Genomic DNA, 26451 nt, shown 5'->3' with positions numbered 1-26451 from the left:
CCATCATCAGTTCAATTGTTGTTTTCATTTGTATTTAGTACCTCATGAACTTTAAGGGGTTAATCAATGACCATCTCTTGGCACCAATTCAGTGGATGCTGGCACCCATCTTTTATAAAAAAAAAAGATCTACAGTACTCATTCCTGGTGATATAAGTGATATATTGTGCAGTTCTTTATATTACTGTGCACTGTAAGAAATAATGTGATAAATTGCAAGCCCGTTGTTGCTTATGCAATATACTTGCAATATATATGCAATGTCGCCTCAAACAAACCACTAAAGAAAGGATTGCTTGGCTCCAAAACAGCCAGAACACGAGGCAGCAGGTGGGTGGATAGGAGGAAGCAACAGAACATGCAGAGCTCAAACCAGGAAAGGAGGCACACAAAAGGAGAAAGGTGAACACAAAATGGTGAACAAATTCAAGATCTAGATCAAAACCAAGATGAGCAACCAACACAATGGCAGTTCCATTAAATCAAAACAGTCAGAAGGGATTGGTCTGTAGTATTTATAACAATGTTACAAGTGTTCTTTATGCATTAAAAGGAACAATTCTGTGGCCTCTCTGCTATTTATTCAGTGTGTTTGAATGTTGAATGTGTGAAGGGGGAATATCTGAACCTTGTCTTATCTGACCGGGTTCAGGTGGCAGTTTTGTTGCTGCTGTTAGATAAGCGAGTGGTGTTTAAAGCACCTATCAGTAATGGAACATCTGTGTTGGATACCCCTCTTTTCACATTTGGAGAAGAATTGCTGCTTGTTGTCTTCTGTTAGCCATCGAGGACCATAAAGCCATAAAATGATTGGAGGATGAGCCAAGCGGGCCATCTCTTTCTGCCGTGTTAATGTTTAACATGCCGTGACAGTGGGGCCTTTATTGTGGTTGTAAAGTGATTTGTAGTGTCGTCCATTGTTATCATGCCTTTTACTTATCAGTAAGAAGAGTTAGGCTATGGAGTGTGTTCTTGTGTGTGTGTGTGTGTGTGTATGTTCTGAGACTTGAATCAATAACCGAAAACCAACCGGGCACATTGACATTCTTAATACAGATCATATATGATAATTGTATGAAAGTTTTGTTTTTAATTTTATTTGTAGATAGGTATGTACTTAACTTTGTCATCAAAAAATGTTTAATGGTAATAATAATGCCAGCAATTGGCAAGAGCATGTAATGACTTTTTGAAAATGCCATGTACTAGAGACGAATCAAATACTGTCTGTCATTGCATAATTAAAATGAATGATTAAAACTAATGAGCCAGAAACCATTTCTATACCAGATGCCACCTCCTGTTGGTTCTGTAGATTAATTTCACAGTGTAGTTTATACAGCAAGCTGGAAATCTTGTGAAATGTGGCATCGCTATTATCAGTGGAGTCAAGGCAGTCTCATGAACGTGTTGCTAATTATGACACTGACACTGACTGTATCAGTGTAGTTAGCAGGGAAAAGGGGATGGGCCTTGACAGACGTAGATGCCTATTGGAACAATGGAAGCACAATTTATGAGACTGTGTGAAACTGCTCTATTGTCTTCTATAGCACACTGGGCTGCATGGTTTCGACTGTTGCTGATAAAATAAAAACACAATTTGAATCAGCCCACAATAAAATTCAAGACATTTACCACGAAGTAATGCAATCAATTAGTGCAGATTTAGAGCCTTTAGAGGTGCCTAGACTCTCCATCACTGCAGTGCAACAGTGGTTATGTACTAATATCAGGTAATAAAAGGTATGGAATTTTTAATCATTTTGGTTCAGATGATCCATTAGGCCATACAAACGGAAGCCATGGAGAACAAAGTTGAACACACCGATCTCAACCTCTGAAAACGACTTAATAGCATTTAGTCTGGGTGCATCTTGAGTGGATTTAAGCAGAACTCAGAGGGGACCGGTGACATATGGCCATCTGTAGGGCACCACAACAACTGTGTTCTTCATTAGAAGCAGCCATTTCAAAAAGGTTAGAGGCTTAACCAATGCTTACGATCGGTAACGTTTGCTTAAATCCATGTTTTCAGGTAGGACGCATAATTAATTTCCAGTTCACTCAGTGACAATTCTATCAGTATATTGGTCATTAATGATAACTAAAATCTTCAGAGTGTGTTGTTACCACAAATCCTATATTTTTTTAACAACAGATAACATTGCTATACTGAAAACCTGCATCTATACCAACTATGTAAGGAAAGAATGGGAGGTGAATAACTTGCAATATGAATATCTTTTAAGTATAAATATTTATGTACACACACTTGTGTGGGCCACTATCCTCCTTTCAGCATTACTGTATGTTTTCACACAGGAGGAGTTTCGGTTTTGTCCACTCTATGAATTATTTAAACAGGAAAAGCCACTGAGAGCTGAATTGTGCTCTATCAGGCGAAAGGACCATTAGTGTGACTATACCTATTACATTACTAATGACTGAGGTAACAGCTGAGATGCGACCTAACTGCTATTTACCAAATGCACATTCAGCTCTAGAGCATGCATTAAAACATAAATATATTTCCTGCTGTTATTGGTTCGTTGTAGTGTGGTATAAAAATCTTTTGGGTTTATACTCACTTTATGGTATGTGATGTGAGAGTGAGAAACACAAGTTTAACCAGGTCTATGTACAGGTGTATTTGGGAGTTTGTATGTATATGTATTTATATGTGGATGTGCATGCACATTTTAATTTAATCTATGGCAATTAATATAACCTTGGTTGTTCCAGTGGCTTAAAATGTGCAATTTCTTTCTTTTGCATGCTTGTATAGCAGTTTTTATATTAAAGGCCATTATTTGATCGATGTGTATGACTGTGAGAAGGCATGCATGAAACAGAATATATTACTTATAACTGTTTTGTTGCAGGCAGGTACTGGTGCATACTGTTTTAGTTTGTTATGTCTATGCATGTAGATACATGTGCGTATGTATTTGTGGGTATTTTGTAGGTGTGTGTTCGTGCGTGTATATTCCCTCTCATGCAGTGCCAAACTGTTGGGTTTCACTCATGAATGATTCAGCTGTCTGTGCACTTCCTGAGGTCCGAGCTCGTGATTAGGTGGCCTTCCTGTCTGAAATATTTAACACCTGCTTGTTTTTATGTGCGGCCTGTGGTCACCCCCTCTGCCCTGGTGATTAATGGCAAAAAATGTATTCGTTCATTGACGTGTACTAAGCAACACACGGTTTATTTCTGTTTCTCCAGTTGTGCATTCATGCAGCAGTATAAGTTGGTTCGTAACACTTGTGTTTTTAATGTGGCATTGAGGGATGGAAAGGGGGAGTGGCCAGCAGGTGTCTCACAGTTCCTATTCCTTCCTCCAACTCCCCTTTTCCTCCTTGCTTGTAATGCCATTTGTTAACCATGAATATGCACAGAACCACTTGAGGGCTAATCCTCTTAGGAGACTCTCTGCTAGCTTGTCAGTCAAGGTCCAAATAAAGCTTGGCCTTATGGGATTTGAGGGCAGGCACTTGCTCACTCCCTGAACTCCTGCTGCGATGCATGAGAATTAGCCTTCCTGGCCCCGCCACTGACAACTCTGCCCTAGGATCATGACGTCATTAGAGTCTATCTAAATGAATTTTTAGAAAATTCTCAACATAATTGTCACCACTAAACACTTCTGCAATTTAGAGTAATTATGAAAACTACATGGTAGTCTTCAAAAATATACAAAGCATATGACAAACTTGTCCCTTTGCAGGGCCGTCAATTTGCAAACAAAGAATGGTGCCACTCCCCTCTATCTGGCATGTCAAGAGGGTCACCTGGAAGTGGTCCAGTACCTGGTGAAGGACTGTGGGGCAGACTCAAGCATCAGAGCCAATGACGGGATGACTCCTCTGCATGCTGCCGCTCAGATGGGTCACAACACTGTTATAGTGTGGCTGGTAAGAAACAAGGGCAACCATCCCCATATCAGCAGTGTGGATAGATAAGAGCATATAATGTCATTAGGATCCTTATGATTTAGATAAAGGAATTGCCGAAATGGGAGGTCTAGGGATGCCAAGGGTATATTAACCAGCTGAACATAATAAGAAGGTTACTCATCTTGCAAGCCTGATGTGGTCATGTTGAGGGGGTTGGCTGAGAAAAGATTTTCCCAATGTGTTCACTCAGGTAGGTTTGGGTTCTTTCGGGAGTAAAGCAGACATCTGAATGAATGAATGATATGAAATGCAACACAGTCAAGCTAAATTTTTATATAGGTAGCTGCAGAGATTCAGTCTGTGTTCAGAATTTCACCTCTTTACCTTAATTCAGTGTCAGTTTTGAGAACTAATTGTTGTCATTTGAGTACAAATCAATTTTGTTCCTCTATAAGATGGGCAGAGTACACTTTATTTGTGTATGTATGTGTGTTCCCACACAGATGAGCTTCACAGAGATAAGCCTGGCAGACAGAGACAATGATGGTGCCACTGCCATGCACTTTGCAGCCAGTCGTGGTCACACTAAGGTCCTCAGCTGGCTCCTGCTTCATGGAGGGGAAATTGTTATGGACAGCTGGGGAGGGACGCCTCTCCATGACGCAGCAGAGAATGGAGAGCTGGAGGTGGGTTCAGTCCAGGAACCGGTGCAGTAAGCTCCATACAACAAAAAACCAAACAAAAAACTTATTCAAAAACTCTGTGGATCCTTCCTGATAAATTATAGAATTTAGTGCTAACATTTTAATCCACAAATACTGTCAAAATCGCATAGTCTTTGAAAAGTTTGTAGGTTATTTAAAGAGATTCCAAATGAAAGCTGTGTTGTTTGGGGTTTTATTTTTTTTGGCGGGGGACACCGGACCTAGAGGAAGTTTGAATAAGGGAGAAAAGCCACCCAGACAAAAGCATGTCTGTGTAACTTCATCCCCACAGGGAAGCCGTGCTGAGCAGGTAGATGCTGGCATTGTCTCTCACTTTAGGAGGTTCACGTTTTGCAGCTGTTGTGAGTGCATCGGCTTAACCCCTTTCTCAAGTCACAACCCTCAAGTGGCTCAGATAAACAAACATATGGCTGAGAGGAGAATGTTTCTCTTAAAGGCCTTCACCACAAGAAGAATGTAACGTGATATTTTTCAAATAATATTCATACAGTACATTTCTCTGCACGTATTTTGTAATGTTTTTTTATGCGCTCTATATTCTTTATTGGATAGACAATAAATTCAACAAATATATTTGTACTCCAATAATATTATATACTGTAATTACACAAGAGAAATAGCCTGTCCAATAATTAGTCTCTTAACTGGGTCAGTGCTTTAGATTTGTGTTATTTTCTGAGCTTCTGCCTCATATCTACTAATTGCAGGTTCCTTCTCCCTGGATCAAACTAGGGTCAAGTGTGTCCTAAGTGACGATTAGAATTCAGCTCTTTCATCTGTCCCTTTAGTGCTGTCAGATTCTGGTGGTAAACGGGGTGGATCTGGGCACCCGTGACCAGGACGGCTTTTCTGCTGCAGACCTGGCTGAGTACAATGGACATCCCCAGTGTGCCAAGTACCTGCGCACTGTGGAGAACATGGTGAGGATCAACATGACAAAGACTGCAGACATGGAATTTTGCATCTTATGGTGATGACGCCATCTCATTAATTGATTAAAAAATTATTAATTGATTAATTTTGTGACCACAGATCTGCTTTTATAAGACATTGGGGAAAAATACTTTGCTATTTAAAATCGCATGCTGCAATTGCCAAAGAAATATTACACCACTAGAGCCACTTTAAGCCAACTGGTGCTGGATTGTTTAACATGTTATACTGAACTGCTAGGAACACAATGCTTATTATTTTAATCTTCTTGAATCTCAGATATGGAGTACTAGCAGATTTTTAATGGCTTCATGGCATTACTGTGTATATTATTTCTGCTGCTCATGTTCATCTAGCAATAGTGTTGTACCTATTAGAAAGTTAAGAAAATTGGAAGTGACACACGTTTCTTCAAATTAGTTGATCGAAAAGGGAAGGTCAAGGCCAGATACTGGCATTAGCTAGAAAACCCCAAGTAATGTATTCAGGCCACAATGCTACCAGCCTAAGATGCTAGTACCTGATTTAAAAAGTACACCAGAAAACAACCCGAAAATCACATATTTAGTGAAGAAATAGAAATGTATTAATAAAAGAACTTTGTCAGTTCAGTCAAAGAGAGTTGTGGATTTTTTATCATATAATTTATCATACGCAAATATTGTGATAAAGCACACTATGCTTCTAATCTCATAAAATATTTTATTTGAGTTTGCAGAATGTATTTCATTCATGGATAGCTATTTTGTTTGAATTGAAATTAATGTTTAATTTTCAGACCAGTCAGAAAAAAGTAGTGCTGATGGAAGAAGAAATAACTTAGATTCTCCAGCTTGTGTTGCAGAGTGTGGAGCATCGTGTGCTGTCCAGAGACCCCTCTGCTGACCTTGAATACAAGCAGCCTGACTCAGGACATTGCTCCCCACATGCAACCATTTCCTCTACGCTTCCACCCGCACGCTTTGACCTGGGCTCACCCTCCAGCTCCATGTCCAACTACGACTCGGCCAACTCCAGCCAGTCCAGCACAGGAGAAAAGAGGAGCTCCTCACCTCCATCACGAATCCCAACTGGTCAGTACTGAGGATTCAGACAGCAGCAATATACAAAACAACTAATGTGCAGGCAGAAATACAGCATCTTGCACTACACTTGCTCTGCACCTATACAGACAATATAATGTTCATGTACAGTGCTAACAGTCATCAAATGGAAGATGAAATGACCATGTTATCATGATTATAATATATTTGCAGTATATGTCTTGATGTAGTTCAGCCTGACCAGAATTCAGCTGAGCTCTGTAAATAAATAGACAAAAGCAGAGTGTAAATAATACATGAAGGGATATACAATATGCCATACTCTGTGTATACTCAACATTCCTGCATCTTCACCACTAAACATGTGGTCCTAGCCCTCAGTCTTTATGCAGTGAGTGTGTGTTTGTGTGTGTGAAGCTGTCAGAACAATGGTGGGAAAGTTTGTGTTCAGTGGGGTGGAAGACATTTCCTTGGCTCTCACTGAGGTCCCATCTGCTTGTCATTGCAACACTGACCTCCAGTGGCGACACAGTGTAGAAGAAATAAGGACACAGAAGGGTATTGTTTGACTGGGAATGATGCACCCCCCCACCATGGGGAAAAAAATGTCTTTATAACTTTGCATTCACATTGTCACCATTGTGTACTGTGCTCCTAAATTTAAGTTTTACTATTCAGTATTTGCAATACTTTACCATATATCTATATTTTAGACCATAACCACATGAACAATATTGCCATTTATATTGTGAAGTAGCGTGAATTCATGTGGATTTTAGATGAATCTGGAAAAAGAGACAATCACCTGTCTGCACCTCTTTTCCAGGTGGGCCAGAATCCACCATCACCGACATGCAGACCTACATGGACATGCTGAACCCAGATACTTCTGCTGGTGGAGGAGACCCCAACAGTGGGCTACCACCTCCGCCTCCACCTCCATCCTTCCCGCCTCCTCCCCCTCCAGCTTCTGCCTCCCAGCCCCCACCTCCTCCGCCCAACTACCCCGCCCCTAAACCTCCGGAGGAGGAGTCGTCTGCAGAGATGTACGTGAAGGTGAAGAGCAACCTTCGTCGTGTAGATAACGACACTTCAAAGAGAGAGGTATGCTGGGCATGGTTTGCAAAAGTGTGCATACTATATCATACTAAACATGGCGAGTTGTACAAGTCTGCTAAGATCTTAACAGACTTGTTTTAATACCTTTTGCTAAATCTGTTTTGGGCTCAGGTTTGGCATGAACACATCAAGTAGAAAAACAACATTTATTTAGCCCATAATCAAATACAGTATGTCTCAATGGGCTTTGACTGTCCCTCTAGTTGACACCCCCCACACTTTTCTGCATCAAATATTCTGCATCGTGCATTGAGATCATATTTCTTATCTTTGCAATATTTCTAAGTTGAATGGATGCTAATGTCAATAAGGACACAAACTTTACTTCTGTACTTGATGAGATAGAAAGGCTGTAGGCCCAAATACAAGAGCCTCTGTCTTATCAGGGTCTAACTGAAGAAAGTTGGTGAGCATCCACTGTCTAATGTCCATCAGACAATCTGTTCAGCTGCTGTCTCTTGTCTGGCATTGCGGATCAATACAACTGTGTTTACAATCGGCATAGCAGTGAAAATGAATACCATATTTATGAATGATGTGACATAAGGTAACATAAAGGAAAAATAACATCGGACCTAAAATGGAACCAGGAGAGGGCTATTCCCTTGATCCCAACAACATTCTCAAACAACATTCTGGCTGGAGCTTACAGACAAATGAATAATTTTAAGAATAGGATTAATAACAGCAGGTGCTACTTGTTTAAGGAAACTTGTAGGAAGCAGATCCAATATTACATTGATTTGATGATGAGATTAGTTTAATTAATTCAGGCTATTTAAAGAGGCTGAAGTGTTCTAATTGGGGGTCTGCTATAGGAAGATTATTTTCTATAGTAATGTCAATATATTTTAAAAGCGAAAAGAAAATGTTCTGAGATTATCTCGGATTGTGGAATAGTGACCATGTCTTCTATATTTCAGGCAAAGTTCATTACAAGACTGTGCATGTGACCTATAATAGGAGTATAATAATAGGTTTATTTGTGACCTATAATAGGTTTTATTAAATTCTGTTTAACTACGACTGAATCTAGTATAGACAGGAACAAACAGGTATCTGTGAGTTATTAATTTAAAATTCAAAATTCCAAATGCAAAACTCCACATATTATATGATGTACTGATATACCCAGATATTGTACGCAACATGTGAAATCACTAAAATATTTTGCTCTGAAATTGAACTGGTATTTTACAGAGTATGACATCTGTGAGAAGGGGTGGGGGTTGCAGTGTTCTGTGGTGGTTTACACCCTTTTATACAGTCCTTTAGCTGTGTTGCCATTGGGAGGGCATAATTAAGGCCAAAGGTATTAAATGCAAGGAATTAGGTTTTGCAACAATGGCATGTTTGCATTGTGTGTCCCAGTACTTTGTGTACTCCAAATTCCTTTGCTAGACTGATACACCTTGAGCAACACCAAACACAAAGTTCACAAAAGAGGGACGGGAACAAAGCGCACTTGTGCTATTTGAAGAGTGGAATTTGACTGATTCGGAGATTGAGGGATTGAGATTGCCTTTGGGGTATAGAGTTGTTTGACAGAAACACCACATGTGTTTTGTAGCTATAGACATAAAAACATTAGCCCCATAACGTCTGTAGGTGCTGACAGCCATCCCATGTAGTCCATCCTACATGAAGAGGAGCTGCCTATGGCGATAAATTAGGATATAAGGGGGTTAAAGGGATGAAAGTGATGAAAGAATATTGTGAATTGCCTTTTTATAATTACAATTACATTAATTACATAAAACTAAATATGGTAGTTTTATGTAATTAAAGGTCCCATGACATGAAAATTGTGAGCTTATTTAACATTAATATGGAATATGACCTGGACTTTTTAGTTCTATCCCACGAGAACCATGATTTCTTGTCAGTGCAAAATATTGTGGTTGATGAATGGTGTTGATGACGTAATTTCTGTGAATGCCCCCTATAGGCCACTCTCCTACTCGTCCCGCCTCTCTCCTCCTCATTAGCATTTAAAGCCACACAGACACAGAAATGGCTCATCCTTGGGTGAGTGTCTGCCCCACAGCTGAATTTCAGAAAGAGACTTCAGATACAGTATTACAGGACCGCTAAAAAGAATCCCTTTAATAGTGTAGTACATCCATACTGCTATATTTTGTTATGTGTGTATTTGCTGAAGGTTTTAGTAACTTTGCTGTTTTATATGATCTGAGGACTGGAGCACTGAAAACTCAGTAGGACCTTTTTCTTTAGAATTTTAATAGCTAATAGATAATTTATTAAAAGTATAGTTAATTTTGGTCTTTTTTTGGAAACAAGGTGAACATGATTTTTTTTGTGTAATGACAATATGAGTCATCTGGATACTGTTGCACTCCATTAGACAACTACATACAAGCAATTTACAAATTCAAAGACTAAAAAAACAACATTTTAATCAGGTATATGTTCACAATGGCCAGACTATTCCTTTAATGAGCTGCAAGTCGTGCAGACCCTTCACGGTCTTTGAACTTTAGGAACAATGGCTCTGAGCATGGGCCGTTGGGGAAGACCTCTGAGGCACTAATGAGAGGAAGGAAGGGACAACGGACAGCGGTGTCCCTGCTTTTGGATCAGTGCACACTGCTGTTATTGTGCTCTGTTGGCCTTAACAAGAATTATACTGGAGGGGCCTGTCTGATGGGCTAAATGATGCGCTCAGTGTTAATTTCTCTAATGAAGCCTTTGGGTTTGTATTGTTCAGGGAGATTTTGCTCTTATTTCTATTTGTTTTTGTTTTTTGTGCTTTTAATATATTTTTTATGTTCCCACCCCAAAGATAAATGTAATGCCATGGCTTTCCTGACCCCCCCCCCACCTCTGAACACAAAATGTAATGCTAATCCTTACTGTCACATTACACCGAACCACATCAGACCTGATCCCAATCCTTTACCCTTTGAACCCAAGCAGCTGAGCCTACACATTCTCTCAGTCAAACTTCCACTGCCACACTGTATCCATCTGTGTGTGTGTGTTTTAATGACACTGTCCACCCACCTGAGACCTGCAGCCCGGCCCTCATTAGTGGCAAAAGCCCAGGTGGCCCTCCAGCCCCCCAGGGCCAAACATAGCTACTGTATTAATTGAGTTTACTGCTGCACAGCAGAACGCGCAGGTACCAAAGCGCTGTGACACTCGGGGAAAACCGCCTGCTCCGGACGCCATGGCAATGCACTCGGGCGAGGCAAACACCTCTGTGTTTTCGGTTCGACGCGCCGCGCGGCGCCGCAAAGATCTGACTGCCAAAACCACTCAGTACAATGAGGTGAAATTAGTGCGCACGCGGCATACCTAAAGATGGGCTTTCATCGTATATAATTGCTTGCATGACAATATATAATGCCACGCATCTATAATGCATGTTTTGCGGTTAACCCGACTCTCTGTGATCACTGTTAAAACTCAATACTGCGCATCACATGGTATGCTTCCTTTGCTGAACTTATTCGTAACATTATGAATGGTGAAACTCTAGCTTGTGAAGAAATTCACAAGCATATCTCCTACTCATGCTGCTAGGTAACGAAAATCCCTCCGCGCAGCTAGAGTATAAGGTAATCTGTAAGCCGGCGTGACGCGAGCCCTGGCGGCCATGTTGGAGCCACGGGCTTGCTTTGCATAAGGGGGCCCTGGGCTCCCTGCGCTCCGGTTGGTTGGATCGGCAGGCGGTGATGTCATAGTGCCACGGTGCAGTAGGTGTTCTTTATTGATGAGGGCTGCTGGGTAAAGGGAGAGGACAGGTAGAGTGACACAAGGCTGTTGCGACGCGGGGATCTGGTGACACCTGCGCATTGACAACACCGCTGGGCTTTTCACCGGAGCTGCGTGTGGAAGACGTCGGAAGCCGGACGGGTAAGAGGCTGGTTTTTGGGAATGTTGGCTTCTCTATAGAAACAGTAATTACAATGCTGTCTTATGTTAGGCTTTGGTGCAAAATTTGGGGAATTTTGTGTAAGCCATAGATTATCCTGTATGTAGGAGAAATCGGATTTTGTGGTGCTGAGTCTGGTGTGACTGCTGCGTTTATGACTGTGAGTAACCGGTTATTTTTTGGCATATTGCAATTTTAAGTAGTTGAATAAAGTGATATGTTTGAAATGACCATAAAATGTATAAACTGCTTAACAGTACTGCACACCAAGGGTGTCATTTTTTCCTCTATATGCCATTCCGAGTAAGTTTGTGTATGAAGTGTTTTACTGGTATATGTACTCTGATAAGCATGGCAGTAATTATGAATAGGAAAATTTGTGGCTGAGTCCGTGAGTGTTTGAGTGTGTGCGCAGCTGGGTGGTGTCCGGACGTAGAAATGGTCTCCTTCCCTGGAATCGTCACAATCAGAACCCCCACACCGCCCCATCTCATGTTACATTTCAAATGGGTCCAGTGGGAAAAAGGGCCTTTGACCGGAGCAGTGAGTTAACAATGGAATAATAAGGGAACATTACACCAGAGAAAGCCCCCCCTGATAAAAAGAGTCCAGGCTGTCAGTCACTACTGTCAGTTCAGTAACACAATTGTTAACAAATTTCTCTGCCATGTAATTTGATATCAAAATTGTTCACTAAACAATGTGATTTGAACATGGTTTTATATTAAGGAAATCGTTACTATTCTAATATAAGGAATAATAGATAATAGATTCAGTGTTACAAAGTAGTATTATCATAATGTTTTTTTTTAATCGGAATGCAGTCATTTGTGGCTGTTAGAAAGGAGGGACCTGTTGAGTAAAAGCTGAGTTTCCATGCAAATGAATTTAGGTAAATAATCTGGATTTACCTAAGTATTTACCTAAACAGCAAGAAAAAGCAGCTGTTTTCTTTTACACTGAAGACACGGAAATTTCCAGACCAGTTTCTCAGCAACATCTGCCCATGTGGAGATTCCTTAAGCTGTTTTTCCAAAAGGTTAACATTAGGTTAGAGGTATGTCCATGTTTAGGTCATTTGCCAAGGAACACTGCAAGGAATCTTCATGAAGATTTTTTCTTTTTTGTAAAGAATATGTAATTATACTTCACAGCATGAATTACAGGGAGATATTCAGAAAAAAAGAGAATCCAAACCATTTAAAAATAAATAATGAATGGTCTTCATAAATTAACAAAGAAAAAGTTTAATAATAATTAATTTATGAAGCCTACTAATTTTTAAGCCAAATAACTAATGTTTTATTTAATTCATTGTAGAAGACATTACATGTTTATCTCCTTTCTTTCCAAATCTCTCCATTGGACCATGTATCTATGTTCTCAGTATCAGTCTACCATTGGAAGTGGGTCAGGCCCATTACTTTGAGGAGGGGACCCTGGACTGGGTCATGGTGAGCCAGACAGATTAAGCAGATATCTGTGACGCCCTAGACCCTGCTGAGGTGCTCGGTTTCTGGGGGGCGCACTGGGGCCACAGTGAGCTCTTTCACCCGTCCACAACCTCCCAAGCCAGCCACTGGGCTGACCTTTGGTGGGGGAGCTTCATCAACCAGGATAAACTTGAGCTTTCCAATGAGCATTATTGTTTGTTTTTTATAAATCTCAATTATGTAAGTTCTGCTAATACGTTCTTATGCAACTTTGTTATGCATTTTCTCAGGCAAGAAAATAGTTTTTTTTCTGTCAGCTAAGACTCAAACAATCAGTATTCAGAATTTACCATGAATTCCCAATACAAAAGTAAACTATTGAATTAATGTACTTAGGCTCACACTAAACCTCTTAAGTTCCAGCTGTTGAACCAAGATTGGGATATTTTGGACTGGCACAGATTTAACATCAATCACTTTACTTCTGTCCCAGCTACAGAGGGAGAACCCTGAGCGGCTGAGGAGGGTAGACTCGAACAGGAAGTCACGAAGCTTCAGCAAACAGCCAAGCACTGGAGACTACTACAAGGCTCTGGGCAGTGACTCCGCAGAGCAACGTGGGATCAGGAGAATGGCACCAAATGAAGAGGTACCTTACAGATGAGGAATTCTGGGATATGTCATTTTTTCATGATTGAGGTATAGTGGATGATAAAACACAGTCGTTTCCAGTGATGTTAAGGCCAAATAATTAAATTAAGCCTTATGACACAAGGCTTAAATTGTCATGTTGATGTTAAACTTATGTTTGATCAACAGATATGTTGCCTGTGTTGAAATCCCATTTAAATATCTTAAGCTTGATTGGCAGAAGATGATTATTTAAAAAATATGAACAATTGTGGTATCATTGTAGCAGGACAGAAATGACGGTTCCACCTGATGGTACATTTTTATTTATTTGACCAGTTCCACAGTTTGTAGTCGTTGGTTGCTCCCAGTCAGACACTCAGATGTTCTTGTTATTTTATTTTTCTTGTTACACCACGGACTACACTGTTTCATCAAAGTGTATGACACTCTCTTATACAAACAGAAACACACACACGCACACACATGTCATCCTCTTACAAACCCCTGCATCACTTCACTGCCAAAACACTGAAGTGTCCACAGAAGAGTGTTTGCTGAAATTGTTGGTGACTTACATAAGAGTGCATAGGAAAGCACCGCGCTTTTGTCTTTGGTCTCATGCTGGCCACGCCCTCGATTTCTTTGAGATGTGCGTCACTCTCCAGCCCTGTGTAAACCTTAGAAGGGGAGAGAAACTGACAGGCCAAACATGACAACACCATCATCAGGGAAATAATGTGAGTTTCAGGAGTAATTTATTAGTGTGAATGTTGTTAGCATGTAAATAGTACAGACAGAACCTATGGGAGCTTTTTAAGAAATGTTTAAAATTAGTAAAATGTTGTATTCAGAGTTTAAAATAATTGACCTGAAAAGTCACTTTTTTTTACACAATTAGCTTTTAACAATCTTGCAGATGATGAATAAATGAAAGGTTTGCACTCAGTTGAGTTATAGTGTAATATTTAGTGGTTGATTAATGATATGTAGGCAGGCATCTTGCAATGCCTTCAAATGGTGTGCACGCGTCAGGAGGTCCCTAGTGAGGGGGGCGTGACCTCAGAGCTCTCAATGGAGTACACTTTTGACCACTCAGGGGTATAATCTTCATTGAGCCTATTAGCATCCCAGTGGGGCGTCTCCTGGTCCCTGCCTGACAGATGGCACCACACCCTGACCGCAGCTAATGACGGATCGCCGAAACGTGCCGTCTGGAGCCCGCGCCCATAATTAGGGGAGGGACAGCGGCACGTGCCGGCAGGGAGGGAGGGCCGGAGGTCGCGGGCCCTCAGATCGGTATCTTTGTGAAAGGCTGCAGATGGGCCTAATTGACTGGGAGGGGCAGACACGAGCGGTGGGAGAAGATTCCGGAAGGAGCAACAGATGTCCTATAACTCCTGCCGATCTGTTGCCATTAATTCCCAGTGAGATTGTTAAACCTTGCCCCCCTCCTTTTGTGCAGAGTGTATCTTTTATTGTGGAGCGAGTGAGGGGGGAAGGGAGGGGATCTCATTCAAAGCAGTGAAGCAATGCAGAGCCGGGCTCCTGGAGCAGACTGGACATTTGAAATGCAAAGTCTGAGCTTGAGTGTACGGCACACCGGGGTCATGGTGAAGGTGGGGTGTAGTCCTCATGTTACGTCACCCTTTTTGTGTGGTTCTTCATTGTTTTCATTCGTTTATTTACAGGGTTCAGCGGTCTTGGAGGAGACGCCGGAGAGCTCCCCGACCCCGGAGAACGGTGCGGCCGAGGAGCTACCCCTCCCTCCACCTCCCCCGCCTCTCCCCATGGGCAGTCCCAACCCACCTCCGCCCCCACCTCCGCCCCTCCCCACAGAGGCGCCTGTCTTACCTCAGAACACCTCCGCATCTTCCACCTCCTCTACCTCCGGGTCCAACGAGCGCCGCCTGTCCTCCTCTGGAAGTGAGTTCATTACTTCCTGTTCTTCGTCCGCCTCCGCCTGTCTGTACAATGACAGCGTCAATGCATGGGCATGTTCAGTCGTCATACTGGTCTTGTAGTGTTTGTTTAAGCCTTTGTGTCAATGGTAAGGGAAGGATCACATCTAATCCAACAAACCAGTCTGATCCAGCCTGTTGTGATTTTTCACTCGTTTCAGTTAAACCAAATCAAGTTTTACTGCTATTACCTTATGAAACGTGGTCCAGTTGTAGAGAGAGGCAGAATGCTTGTCATGTCACGTCTAAATACCAAAAAGTCTACATCAAACTGAATAGGTTAGCAAGGATGCACAATCATGACTGTTGGAAGGGTCCAGTGGTCAGTTATAGCTCTGGCTGAACTGGACTTGATTGAGTTGCTCCTTGCTTCTGTCACTGAGCATCATTGCCCAGAGCCCCAGAACCAGCTGATTTTGTACTTACACTACAACTACGGCCCTATGATTTCTGCCATGCGAACACACAAAGTCCAACAAATAAAATGGAATCAATCATAAAACGTGGAATTCCATATAATGGAGAAGCTGTGGCAAAGAGACTGCAAGTGTCAATTCTGGAGCACTTGATCGATTTGTTCCGCTCAAGCTCAGCGCAGGTCAGCAACTCTTTATCATGCAAACAAAACAGCTGATTCAAAATGTGATTTTATTAAGATTCCAGTTCATTATGCAAGTGGGAACAGCTTTTTTGTTTTCCAGGTCTTCCTAATATTTATTTATTTGATACGTTTTTATGTTGATTCCAAAAGGAAGAATGTGTAATATTGTGAAATAGTTCTTATTATTTACATGTAAATGCCCAGGCACTTTGTTGAACACTGATTAAATGTGATTTGTCATATTGCATTCACTCCATAAATCACTCCATAAATCACAGATTTATTCACAGATTTATTTAATTTGCAGTAAACCACAAGTTATGTATTATTATAATTATAGAAATAATTAAGGTGAGTATGCTCTAGTAATCCATAATAAGGCATCATCTACAAACTGTAGATGTTAGCTGCTACCTCTGTAAAACAGATCTACTGTGTAAGACAGAAATGCATAATTCAAAATAATTCAAACTAATCTATTAATGTCTTCAACAAAGTCTTGTATGCCCCTAAAATATCTTGTGCACGTTTATGGTAATAGCAAACGCTGGAGCCAGGCCTGGTTTGGTTTTTTTGATGTAGGCCCTTCCAGGCCCCAAACCGCCTCGAAACGGCCCTGCTCAAGGTACATTGCTGTCTTGAACAAACAAATGGTTTGTATTTTTTGCGGAATTGGCTACGTATGATTAGGCAAAAAAGTAGATGGCACAGACAAAGTAGTAAATCTTTGAAGTGCACTGGCTGTCCTGCCAGGAAGGCAGTGTAAACATGAACCACGTCTGGCTGTGCCTTTCCACATAACTGTTTAGAAATTTATGGCCCAGGGTCTTGTGTTACCTCCTGAACCGGTTTAGTATTCATTCTGCCATTTGCTTAATTGTGTGTCCTCCTTGACATTGCTGACACAGCATAATCTGCAATGTAGTGTACGGAATTATGATTTTTTTTTTTTTGTTTGTTTGTACTTTATTATTGGTGGCTGAACGTTGCACTTTATAGCCAAATGTGCACTGCTTTGTAAGTACAGTGTAAATTTCATTTGTGTTTTGCTGTTTGCTAAACGCTATTTTTATTAGTCTTGTGAAGCTATGTTTGTATGTCAGTTTAATACCTGAGCAGCCCTCAGACAACATGCATTTCTGTTAATGCAAATGATCACTTAGGGGGAAAAGCTGCTTCCACAGCCGCATACAGTTTAGCGCACGACTCAGTGCAGGTTTCAGTGGTTTTCGCTCGGCCAGCGTTTTTGTTTATGTTCCAGCCACATCATATTTGCCTTATCCAGCTGGCGCATGAATGTGGTGGGGATGTGGTTTTGTTCACTAACGTGGCTCTACTCTTCTCTCCTTCTGCTGTCTTTTCATCCTCTGTGCGGATGACTGTTTTCCTGCTATTATGTCACCGTGTCATCTCTCTCTCTCTCTCTCTCTCTTTATCTCCCTGTATTTCACCCTCCCTCGCTTCCGCTCCCTGTCTCTGGAACACCTGGCTGTTTGCATACATCCTCTCCTCCTGCCCCCTCTCTTTCTGTCCTCTCCTTTTTCATTCTGTACCCTCCCTCCCTTCCCTTTTTTTTTTTTTTTTTGTCCGTCCACACACGCTCCTCCTCCTTTTTTCCCTGTTTGTATGTGTCTTTGCCCTCTGCCTGTCCTGAAGGAGGGAATGTGTCTTCTGCTCACCTGTCCCCCCCTGCCCAGTCTCCAGGTCCGGAGTCCCTCAGGCAGATGAAGAGTAAGTATCCGGAAGCGCCCTGATTGCTTCCTCGTGAGAGGTGACGTTTGTCGTGTGTCCCTTTTGGCTGACAGTGTAGCGCATGTGCTGCTGAGACGCACATGTTTGCTTTGTGGAAGAACTGGTACATCCGATTTGTTTTCATTCATGATCAACTTAATGGGACTGGCACAGGTAATCGTTAGATATCAGGGATGAAGAGAATCTGGAAGAACGATGAATACTCAGCTGACGCGACCTAGGGCTGCGCCTACCTGAATAAACAATGCCTCCCTCCGGCGCCTGGCAGTGCCCGCCTCCAGAGTCCAACCTCCACCACAGCCCCCATGCTAGCCACACCTGCACTGAGGACCGTGGGCTGTGGACTGGGGACTGCTTAAGACCACACATGCACTGTGTCCACTCCCATAACCGAGAGGCTGAGGTTGAGACAGGGGTGGTTACCATGAGGATCTGTCGGGGTCCTAAACATGAAGGTATCTTTCACAGAATTAGACATTAATACAAAGCTACAGCTGATTACAGCTGTCATAATCTGAGAATTTAGGATAATTATTTTCTCTATTTAAGGATCTACAACTTTGTATGTTAATGATTCTAATGAATGTTGATAGTGATTTCAAATGGGCCATAAAGAGTTTACATAAAATATATTTTCATTAGAGACTTGAATTAATTTTCAGTTAGTTGTAGTCACACAATGTGTGTGTGTTCACATTCGCAGGTCATGGGTGATGGTTGTGCTTGTGAACTCTTTTGTTAAACAGTGGCATCACTGTGCAGTGTGTGTGTGTGTGTGTGTGTGTGTGTGTCCCAGAAAGAGCGAGACAGAGAGGGTCATGGTGATTGTGGACTTAAGTCCATTCCCAATTTGGCAGTCATCCGCTGTCGTTGTTAATTACCGCTGATTCCTTTTCGATTTCCCCCAACTGTGAGGTGCTTCTAATAGTCTCAGGCTTTTTTTTTTCTCATCAGAGCTGAGAACAGATAGAGGCAGCGGGAGGACAGCAGTGGGACAGGGGGTGAAGGAGAACAAGCAGATTTAGAACTCCGGTATGAAGGAAGGAGTCAATCGGTTGTTCGATTCAGTGCTTTAAAGGAGGCCCGTGTTTTTTTCACAGCAGGTAACGTACCAGTTACAGTTTTACTGGATGGTCATTTTGATATCAGCTGCAGCTGTAAGTAGATGCTTCATACATCAGCCTGGTAGCAGCCAGCCCTGTTGATCATGGATGCATATTGTGCATTTAGTTGTCCTCTTTGCCTCATTCATTATGCATTAGCTCTGATTATTCTGTTTATTCTCGTATTATGTCATGTTTATTCTCGTATGGTGATTGACAAGATGCATGCATATCATGTTTTTTTCAATTTTTACATCATTTGTAGTAAAAAAAAAAATTTGTAGTAAAAATTATTTTTATATTGAGAATCAAAAAATCTAATCAGTCATTTGTTTAATTGCTTTAATCTGATTTTTTACTGACTGTTGCTCTTTATATAGTATATAAGATTCCTGCAGTTTTAAATATTTGTTTGTAATTTAAGCTTTTCTGCATCCAATTTTGAAAACAATGGAGTACCTTTTTTATAATGTAGTTATTTTTGTTGATGTGTTGAAGTAGTTGTTCATAAATCTGCTACTGTTGGTGCAATATTGTGATCCTGGGATGCTGGGTGACCCTGATCCAGCCATTATGTTTTCATATCCTTTGTTTATTTGAAGTATTGCGGTTTCTGATTGGCAGGCTCTTTGGCCCTCTCTGGGCTGGACCAATGAAATATTTAGCCGTGTGGAGCTTCTATCCGTCTGCCGCTGTCATTCAGCAATTCTACTCTTTCTTTATCACTCCCTTATTCTTGTTCTCGTTCACTCTGTCTCACTTTCCCTCTGTCTTTGTCTCAGGTTCAAAATCCTTCAACATGATGTCTCCCACCGGTGACAACTCGGAGCTGCTGGCTGAAATTAAAGCAGGGAAGAGCCTGAAGCCCACACCTCACAGTAAAGGCTACACTACCGTCTACTCCAACAGTGGGACGCCAGGAACCAATGTACGTCCGTTCCTGGGCTAGTCCACCCAGAGAATAATAAATATTACTTGCAGAATATAAAATGTTTTTTTATAGGCCACATGGAATGACTTTTTTTTTATAACTATTAATCCAATTTATTTTTGTGGCATGAGTCGAGTGTTCCTCTTTTACTGACAGATTAACACAAAGTATGAATGCAGTAGGCTCACTGAGTGTTAAAATAGTTTGTCAGCGTTCGCACCAAAATTCCATCCATCCAAGAATAATAACCTGCTCTCATTCTTTTTAGAATTTTAGTTCATCATGTGCTTTCCCAGATTCACAAACGCTTGCCATTTGCTGTCCCTATGTTTCTTGCTGAAACACAATTTTGTTCGTAGCAGCAGCATACAATTTTCCATTCTCCAGAACCATTAGTGCTGTGTTCAGTTTGCTCAGTGTGTGAATATAAAGGAGCCGAAGGCGGTGGGCTGTGCACTCAAACTCAATGGCCTGTCAACAAACCTTTTGTTCATATGACAGCAGATCCCGGATGTGTGAGTAATTGTCTAGTGATGTGCAAAAAAATGGCGGTGTGTGTGGTTGTTACAATTCTCAGGAACAGTTAATGCTCATTATTAAACATTTATGATCAACAGGGAAAACGATACATAACTGTGAGACGTTTTTCTGAGCGGGTAACATTTCTTCATAACTTTAACAACTGTTTATGCATCTTTCATTTTACATGCCGGGGCTGTGGGGCATATCACTGAGCTGTCAAAAATTGTTCACTTTCCAATGCATGTTGCCTGATAAATCTCTTTCCCTACTGATATGTACTGAGTCATGTATGTATGTACTAATCAAATACCTGAAATGCTATGCTTAGTTTCAGAAAAATCTCTTTTGGGTTGTATTTGGCAATTAATCTCTTCTTAGTAATTCTGTCTTATGTGTCTATGTTTGGCTGCCATGTGAATTTTAAAGCTTTCCTCTTGGCTATGAACTAATTTCACACAATTATATAACATTAATGCTTTCTAATCGGCTAATTGCTCTGCTTTTAGTCAGGAGAAATAACTGTTGAATGCAAGGATGAAGGAAGTAATGTTTCTCATTATTCACTCTCATGCCTTTACAGCCTGACAGCCCCACATCGCCGCCACCAACCCATGAAGTCCAGTTAGCAAAGCCTTCAACACCACCTCCAGCCACCTCATGCCCTCCTACACCCCCCAGCTGCAACAGTCCAGTGTCACCCAAGACCCTTTCATCCTCCCAGAGCTGCGAGCAACTGTCTACAGTGTTGAATGGCACTGCGGGTACTGGGCAGACACGAAAATCTAGCCTGGTAGACGTGGAGGCCCTGGTGCCCACTCACGATGAGCAGGGCCGGGCCATACCCGAGTGGAAGAGACAAGTGATGGTGAGGAAGCTGCAGGTGAAAATGCAAGAGGAAGAAGATAACAAGAGGAAGGTAGGCAGAGCCACAGTGTTCCGGTTTTGTGGGATTGTGTGCTAAGACAAGTGATACGCTGTGGGAGTTGTTAAATAGCCAATCACATTTGCAGTGTATCAGATTCATGAAATAATTTCTAATAAATGTTACTTACACAGCGTATAACTAGACTGCTATCCTCCTTTCCCAAAAAAAGCCTGGTTCAACAACAATTGGATATGAAAATAAACCACTGTTTTCAAAAGGAGGGTAACTGAACCAGTGTGTGCATGACTTCTGTGTGTGTGTGCAGGTGTGTTGTATAAAATATATATTTTTTGATCATCGGAACTACATATTTTGATTGATATTTGGGTTGACATTGTGGCACTGATTAGACAGTATTTCTACAGTTTGTCCACATAGATATGTTTACTGTATGTGTACCCATAACAGATTTAAAAAAAATTGTGAACACTTTGTTGAAGACTCTTGAGGTTGATGCACTGAGAGGTTGATTGCCCATAAGCACAGTGGTCTCAAACAGCCACTACTTTTCATGTATGGCCTTGTTCAGTTACCTGAGGTAGCACCAGGTAAAATGTGCCTTTGTTGTGAGGATGTAAGTATGATTGCTTCTGTCACATGCTTTTAGAATCAACTAATATCAAATTTTACAACTCAGGCTTTTGGATATCCCTAATCAGAATAATTTCAAATAAATGTTACATTTCTGCCGAGGGTAGAACACTACACAAGAGTTCTTGATTCTGAAGCTCTTTTAGGAATAAATTGTAATATGGTTGCTGAAAAATAGTTGTCTTCTGTGACTAGTCTCTGTGGTTTGTAGGCAGATATTGTGAAGACACCAAGTCACTTACACTTTCGCTGGTTGCTGCATGTTTGCTATCTCTTTTTAACTTTAATTTGATTTCATGTAGACATTATCTGGAGAGTGTGGTGCAATGGATACTTTGAGGCATTGCTGCCCATCCCAGTACTAGCCACACTAACTTTATGCAAATCGACTCTGACAGTCGCATTTTGAAAAAAAATGAAAATGACAGTCACGTGTGGCTATCACTAGAGGATGGCGCATTGCAGCTCTAAGTTCTTACATGGTTATTCAGTGGTGTGATGCTAGGGCCTAGTCACACTGCAATGCATATCTCTGGGACACTTGCGATCCGTTTCCTATATCTCTGTAAGTCTGGCAGAGTACAAATACAAAAACCAAAATAAAGTCAACTAGTGATTTATTTCTACAGTGTAACTATCACACACAAATATCGAGGCCATATCAGTTGCATTTGAGGTCATTTAAAGAGAACTCTGAAATAATAGGTCAGTGCCATTGCACCACTAAATCCATGTACGTTTTGGAGTGAAGAATCTTATGAACATGCACAAAAGAGCCTGGACCTGCAACCTGAAGGACGACTTCCCCCTCCCTTTTTTGTTTCTTTTGATCCTTGCTCTAGTTTGCTGCCAGTGGATATTACCAATCCCAAGACTGGCATTACTCCCATGTGCACAACGCTATCCTTGGGCCGTTTGGGGAGCTCATGACGGAGGATGACCTCATCCGCATTGAGAAGCAGATTGAGAACCTGCAAGTCATGCACAAAGTGACAGAGGTGGAGAGAGAACTAGAGCAGCTGGAGCGTGAACTACATCAGCTGCTGCCGGTGTCTGCAGCCCTTAACAGCGAGCACTTTTCAGTCAACCCGAAACAGGTCCATGGGCAGGCCGAGGACTTACCGGCCTGGTGCAGCAAGATCTCCACTCTGCTCAAAAGCATGGCGATTCTGCTGGCCACTCTTGGAGGGAAGGAGATAGACATTCTGGATCTGGTTGCTCCAGGATACACTCATGACGATGCAAAGAACATGATAAAGGCTGGACAGGCCATCAATGGCAACATTGGGAGATCGCAATCATTCTCCACGAGAGAGGAGGTTGAGAAGGAAATAAAGCAGTGTGGTGTTTCTGTGAAGAACCTCAAAGCCAACTATGAGCTGCAGAACCAGTCCAAATGTGCGGATGATAGCCTGAATCGTGTGTACAAGCGCAAGAGGTCTCTCCCGGTGGTGAGTGAATGTGGTTTCCAGTCAGAACCCATCCTGGAAGATGACCTGCTCTTCTTACCATCTGACGTCCAATCTCCTGTCAGCAATACCGAGTGCTCAGACCTTGGGTCAACCCTGCCTTTAGTGGATGAGCCTCTTATTACCCCCACTCATGTCCCTGTCACATACACACCTACTGAAGGTGCATCACCATTGGCACAAGTCAATGGCAATGGTCATTCAGCTAATCTGACATTAAACCCAGATCAGATGACGCGGAGTCTAGAGGTGCAGACAGATCTGAGTTATGTCCAAGAGTGCATCGAGATGCGAAAGGAACGGATTGTCTTCCTCTTCCTCGAGCACTGGAGGAAGTACACAATGTCAGAATCCTACAGGCCTAAGTATGCTGGTCGATCAGGGAATCTGGGAGGTGGCCAAGACCTAACTCTGTCTGACATAGATGGAGACTTACAGAGTGACGATGACCGGCTTCTGTACTTCATGAAACAGAGGCAGGTGGTGGGCAACCTTCTGGGCCACTGGAGGAACATCATGAGCCAAGTCCCCACTCGCCAAATTCGCCGTCTCAGTCGTGCTCAAATGATCTACTGGCCAGAACACTTCCTGCCCCATATCAATGGTGGCCCAGTGGACTATAACAACCTCACTCTTGACCTCTTCATGCTAGGCTACTTCCAACTGCTTGAGATGAACATGTCTCGTAGCGAGAGAAAGTTCCGCCACCTGCTGTGCTATGAGATGTTCGATCGCCTCGGAAGCCACAGTTGGGAGCTGATACGCAGCTTCCATCGTGAGGTCATGGAAAGCATTGAGCATGGGGCACGAGACTGGTCAGATGGCTTTGAGGACATAAAGGTGAAGTATTTTGGAGATTCATCAGAAGGTGGAGGCTTGCTGAGTGCTTCTGAAGTTGTGTTGGTCCCTGAACTGCTAAAACAGCAGGGTCATGAACAGACAGTTACACCACAATCTCAGTCCATTGCTGGACCGAGTGAGGACACTGTCCAGACCCCTGTGCAAGATGCCCCGAAGACCAGGAAAGAGAGCATAGTGCAGGACTCTGCTCAAAGTTCAACACTGGTTTCTACTCAGGACGTAGCGGCAAATAATGTGACCACGGTAGAAGAACACATTAAGGAAGTCTCTCACCAGGCTGAAGGGCAGAATCCTGTACAAGAGAACTCTGTACCAAACGGCGAACAAATCCATAACGACGCTCAGAACACCTTGATCAATGGGACACATGACCCAGGGAATACCAGCTCTCCACAGCCACCTGAGGACATAACCCCGGTTCAGGCCCAGGCGTCTGTGCAACTAGTGGTGGAGGGTCAACCCGCACCGCCAAGTGAATCAGCGCTTGTAGCGACTGAGCCAAACGAAGACTCGATCCAGCTCATCTACGAGCTCAAGGAGTTCAGCAATGAAGAGATCATCAGATACATAGACCGCAGCTTTGCCTTCTGGAAGGAAAAGGAGGCTGAGCTGTTTGATATTTGACTGGAAGAGATGGTCTATAGGCAGTGAAGTGTTCTTGGATAAAGCTACAGTCACATGTGACTCAGGTTGGCTAGGTTGACCCTGAAGGAGGATTAGGAAGAAGGGCTAATGCTGCTCCAGCCCGCAGCATTAAACACAGATGAAGTCACTGTTGTGCTGCTAAGAAGACCACATAACCATTTTTGGTCATTTTGAGACTGGTAGTATTGAAACACAGCAGATGGCTGTTTAGTGTAAATGTATCATTTAAAAACTCTGCAATTTATCTTGAATAGCCTGTGAGACCTTTTATTTTCCAACTTGATTTTATGCTTATGATTTTTATGAGCAGTTGAAAGGTTTTGAGGTTTTTGTATGGAAAAAGTGTCTTGTTCTTTACTTATTTTATATAACATCCTTGTGTTTTTTCTGTAGTTAAACATTGTGTGTAATGCATTTTGAATTGAATGCAAGTGTAAAGCTCAATTTTGAGCAAATTTGTTTTTAACTTTGGCCTTGTAATTCCTTTAAGTCAGAGTTCCAGGGGGGAAAGTTTCATGTTTGTTTTTCACAGTAGCTCAAAGAACCTTTGAATTACAAAAGTTTCTCTCTAGAATTTACCCCAGAAAAGCCGTTCACCTGATCACTCAGTAAAATTCATCAATCAATTACAATTCCTTTTCTCAGTAAAATGTCATTTTAAAATGTGTTGTGACTTGTGTAATAGCTTGAACCACTTTGGCAATGTTTATTATGAGCAGGGCAGTCACACAATAACTATACTTTGTAAGATAAGATAAGATCAACCTTTATTAGTCCCACAAGTGGGGAAATTGCATTGTACTGATCAGTACTTTGGTAATGACTTAGCATCTATTTTTTTCCATTGATCAGTAAGAAATATTTGCATCATGGATTTTGGAAAATGTCATGTTTTGGTTTAGGAGGAGTTAAGTGTTTTATTATTGAGCAAGATCATTTTGTTGATTTTTCTGTACTAGTAAATAGTATTTGTCAGTGTGTGAATATTGTTGCTCCTTTGGCAAAAGAATGATTTTTAATTTGCTTTTGTATGGAATTTTGTGAGGTTTGCAATAGTACATAAGTGTGAAGTGTGTTATACACCTTGTCATATAACAAGTTTAATAAAGTTTTGAGTGTGGAAAGCATACTTTTATCATTTTAGAATTTTATGAACATGTTTGAGGCAAACCATTTTAAACTATTTAATTGCACATATAAAATTCAGACATAGATTTTTGGAAGGGAACAACTTTAAATTTTTTTATTTAAAGGAACAACGTTTTAATGTTCATTGTCTTGAAGAATTCCCCTTAGACTTAAATATAAGCTAAATATGTTGGTAGCATTTTACCATGTTGAATTGTAAAATTTTCTAATTATTAATTAATTAATTCTAAATAAAATCTAATGAAAATGATAAATATACATATA

General features: G+C 41.6%; 2 protein-coding genes across 6 annotated transcripts in view; both read left to right on the top strand.

Moving 5' to 3' along the window:
- espn (espin) overlaps window positions 1-26451 on the top strand; it is a 34708-nt gene that overhangs the window by 5163 nt on the left and 3094 nt on the right. Inside the window, exons 3-12 of one of the 5 annotated variants that reach the window (XM_028993149.1) lie at window positions 3728-3914; window positions 4400-4582; window positions 5410-5541; window positions 6399-6627; window positions 7424-7701; window positions 13541-13696; window positions 15369-15603; window positions 17896-17970; window positions 19877-20022; window positions 21128-21463. In XM_028993149.1, the coding sequence (XP_028848982.1) occupies window positions 3728-3914; window positions 4400-4582; window positions 5410-5541; window positions 6399-6627; window positions 7424-7701; window positions 13541-13696; window positions 15369-15603; window positions 17896-17970; window positions 19877-20022; window positions 21128-21463 (1957 nt within the window). Of the gene's footprint in view, window positions 1-3727; window positions 3915-4399; window positions 4583-5409; window positions 5542-6377; window positions 6628-7423; window positions 7702-13540; window positions 13697-15368; window positions 15604-17895; window positions 17971-19876; window positions 20023-21127; window positions 21464-26451 lie in introns of all 5 variants that reach the window. The other 4 variants (XM_028993148.1, XM_028993147.1, XM_028993152.1 and 1 more) reach the window with 4 other exon arrangements.
- Window positions 22128-25961, top strand: LOC114797898 (espin-like protein). Its single transcript, XM_028993153.1, has one exon. The coding sequence runs from the start codon at window positions 22990-22992 to the stop codon at window positions 25015-25017; it is 2028 nt and encodes a 675-aa protein (XP_028848986.1). The 5' UTR covers window positions 22128-22989; the 3' UTR covers window positions 25018-25961.

This window comes from Denticeps clupeoides, chromosome 10 (genome assembly GCF_900700375.1).
Source record: "Denticeps clupeoides chromosome 10, fDenClu1.1, whole genome shotgun sequence".
Lineage (NCBI taxonomy): Eukaryota > Metazoa > Chordata > Actinopteri > Clupeiformes > Denticipitidae > Denticeps > Denticeps clupeoides.
This window is presented reverse-complemented; position numbering and strand designations above follow the sequence as displayed.

Excerpts from the sequence above, each read along its gene's own strand:
- LOC114797898 (XM_028993153.1), top strand. The coding sequence starts at position 22,990 with ATGACGGAGGATGACCTCATCCGCATTGAGAAGCAGATTGAGAACCTG.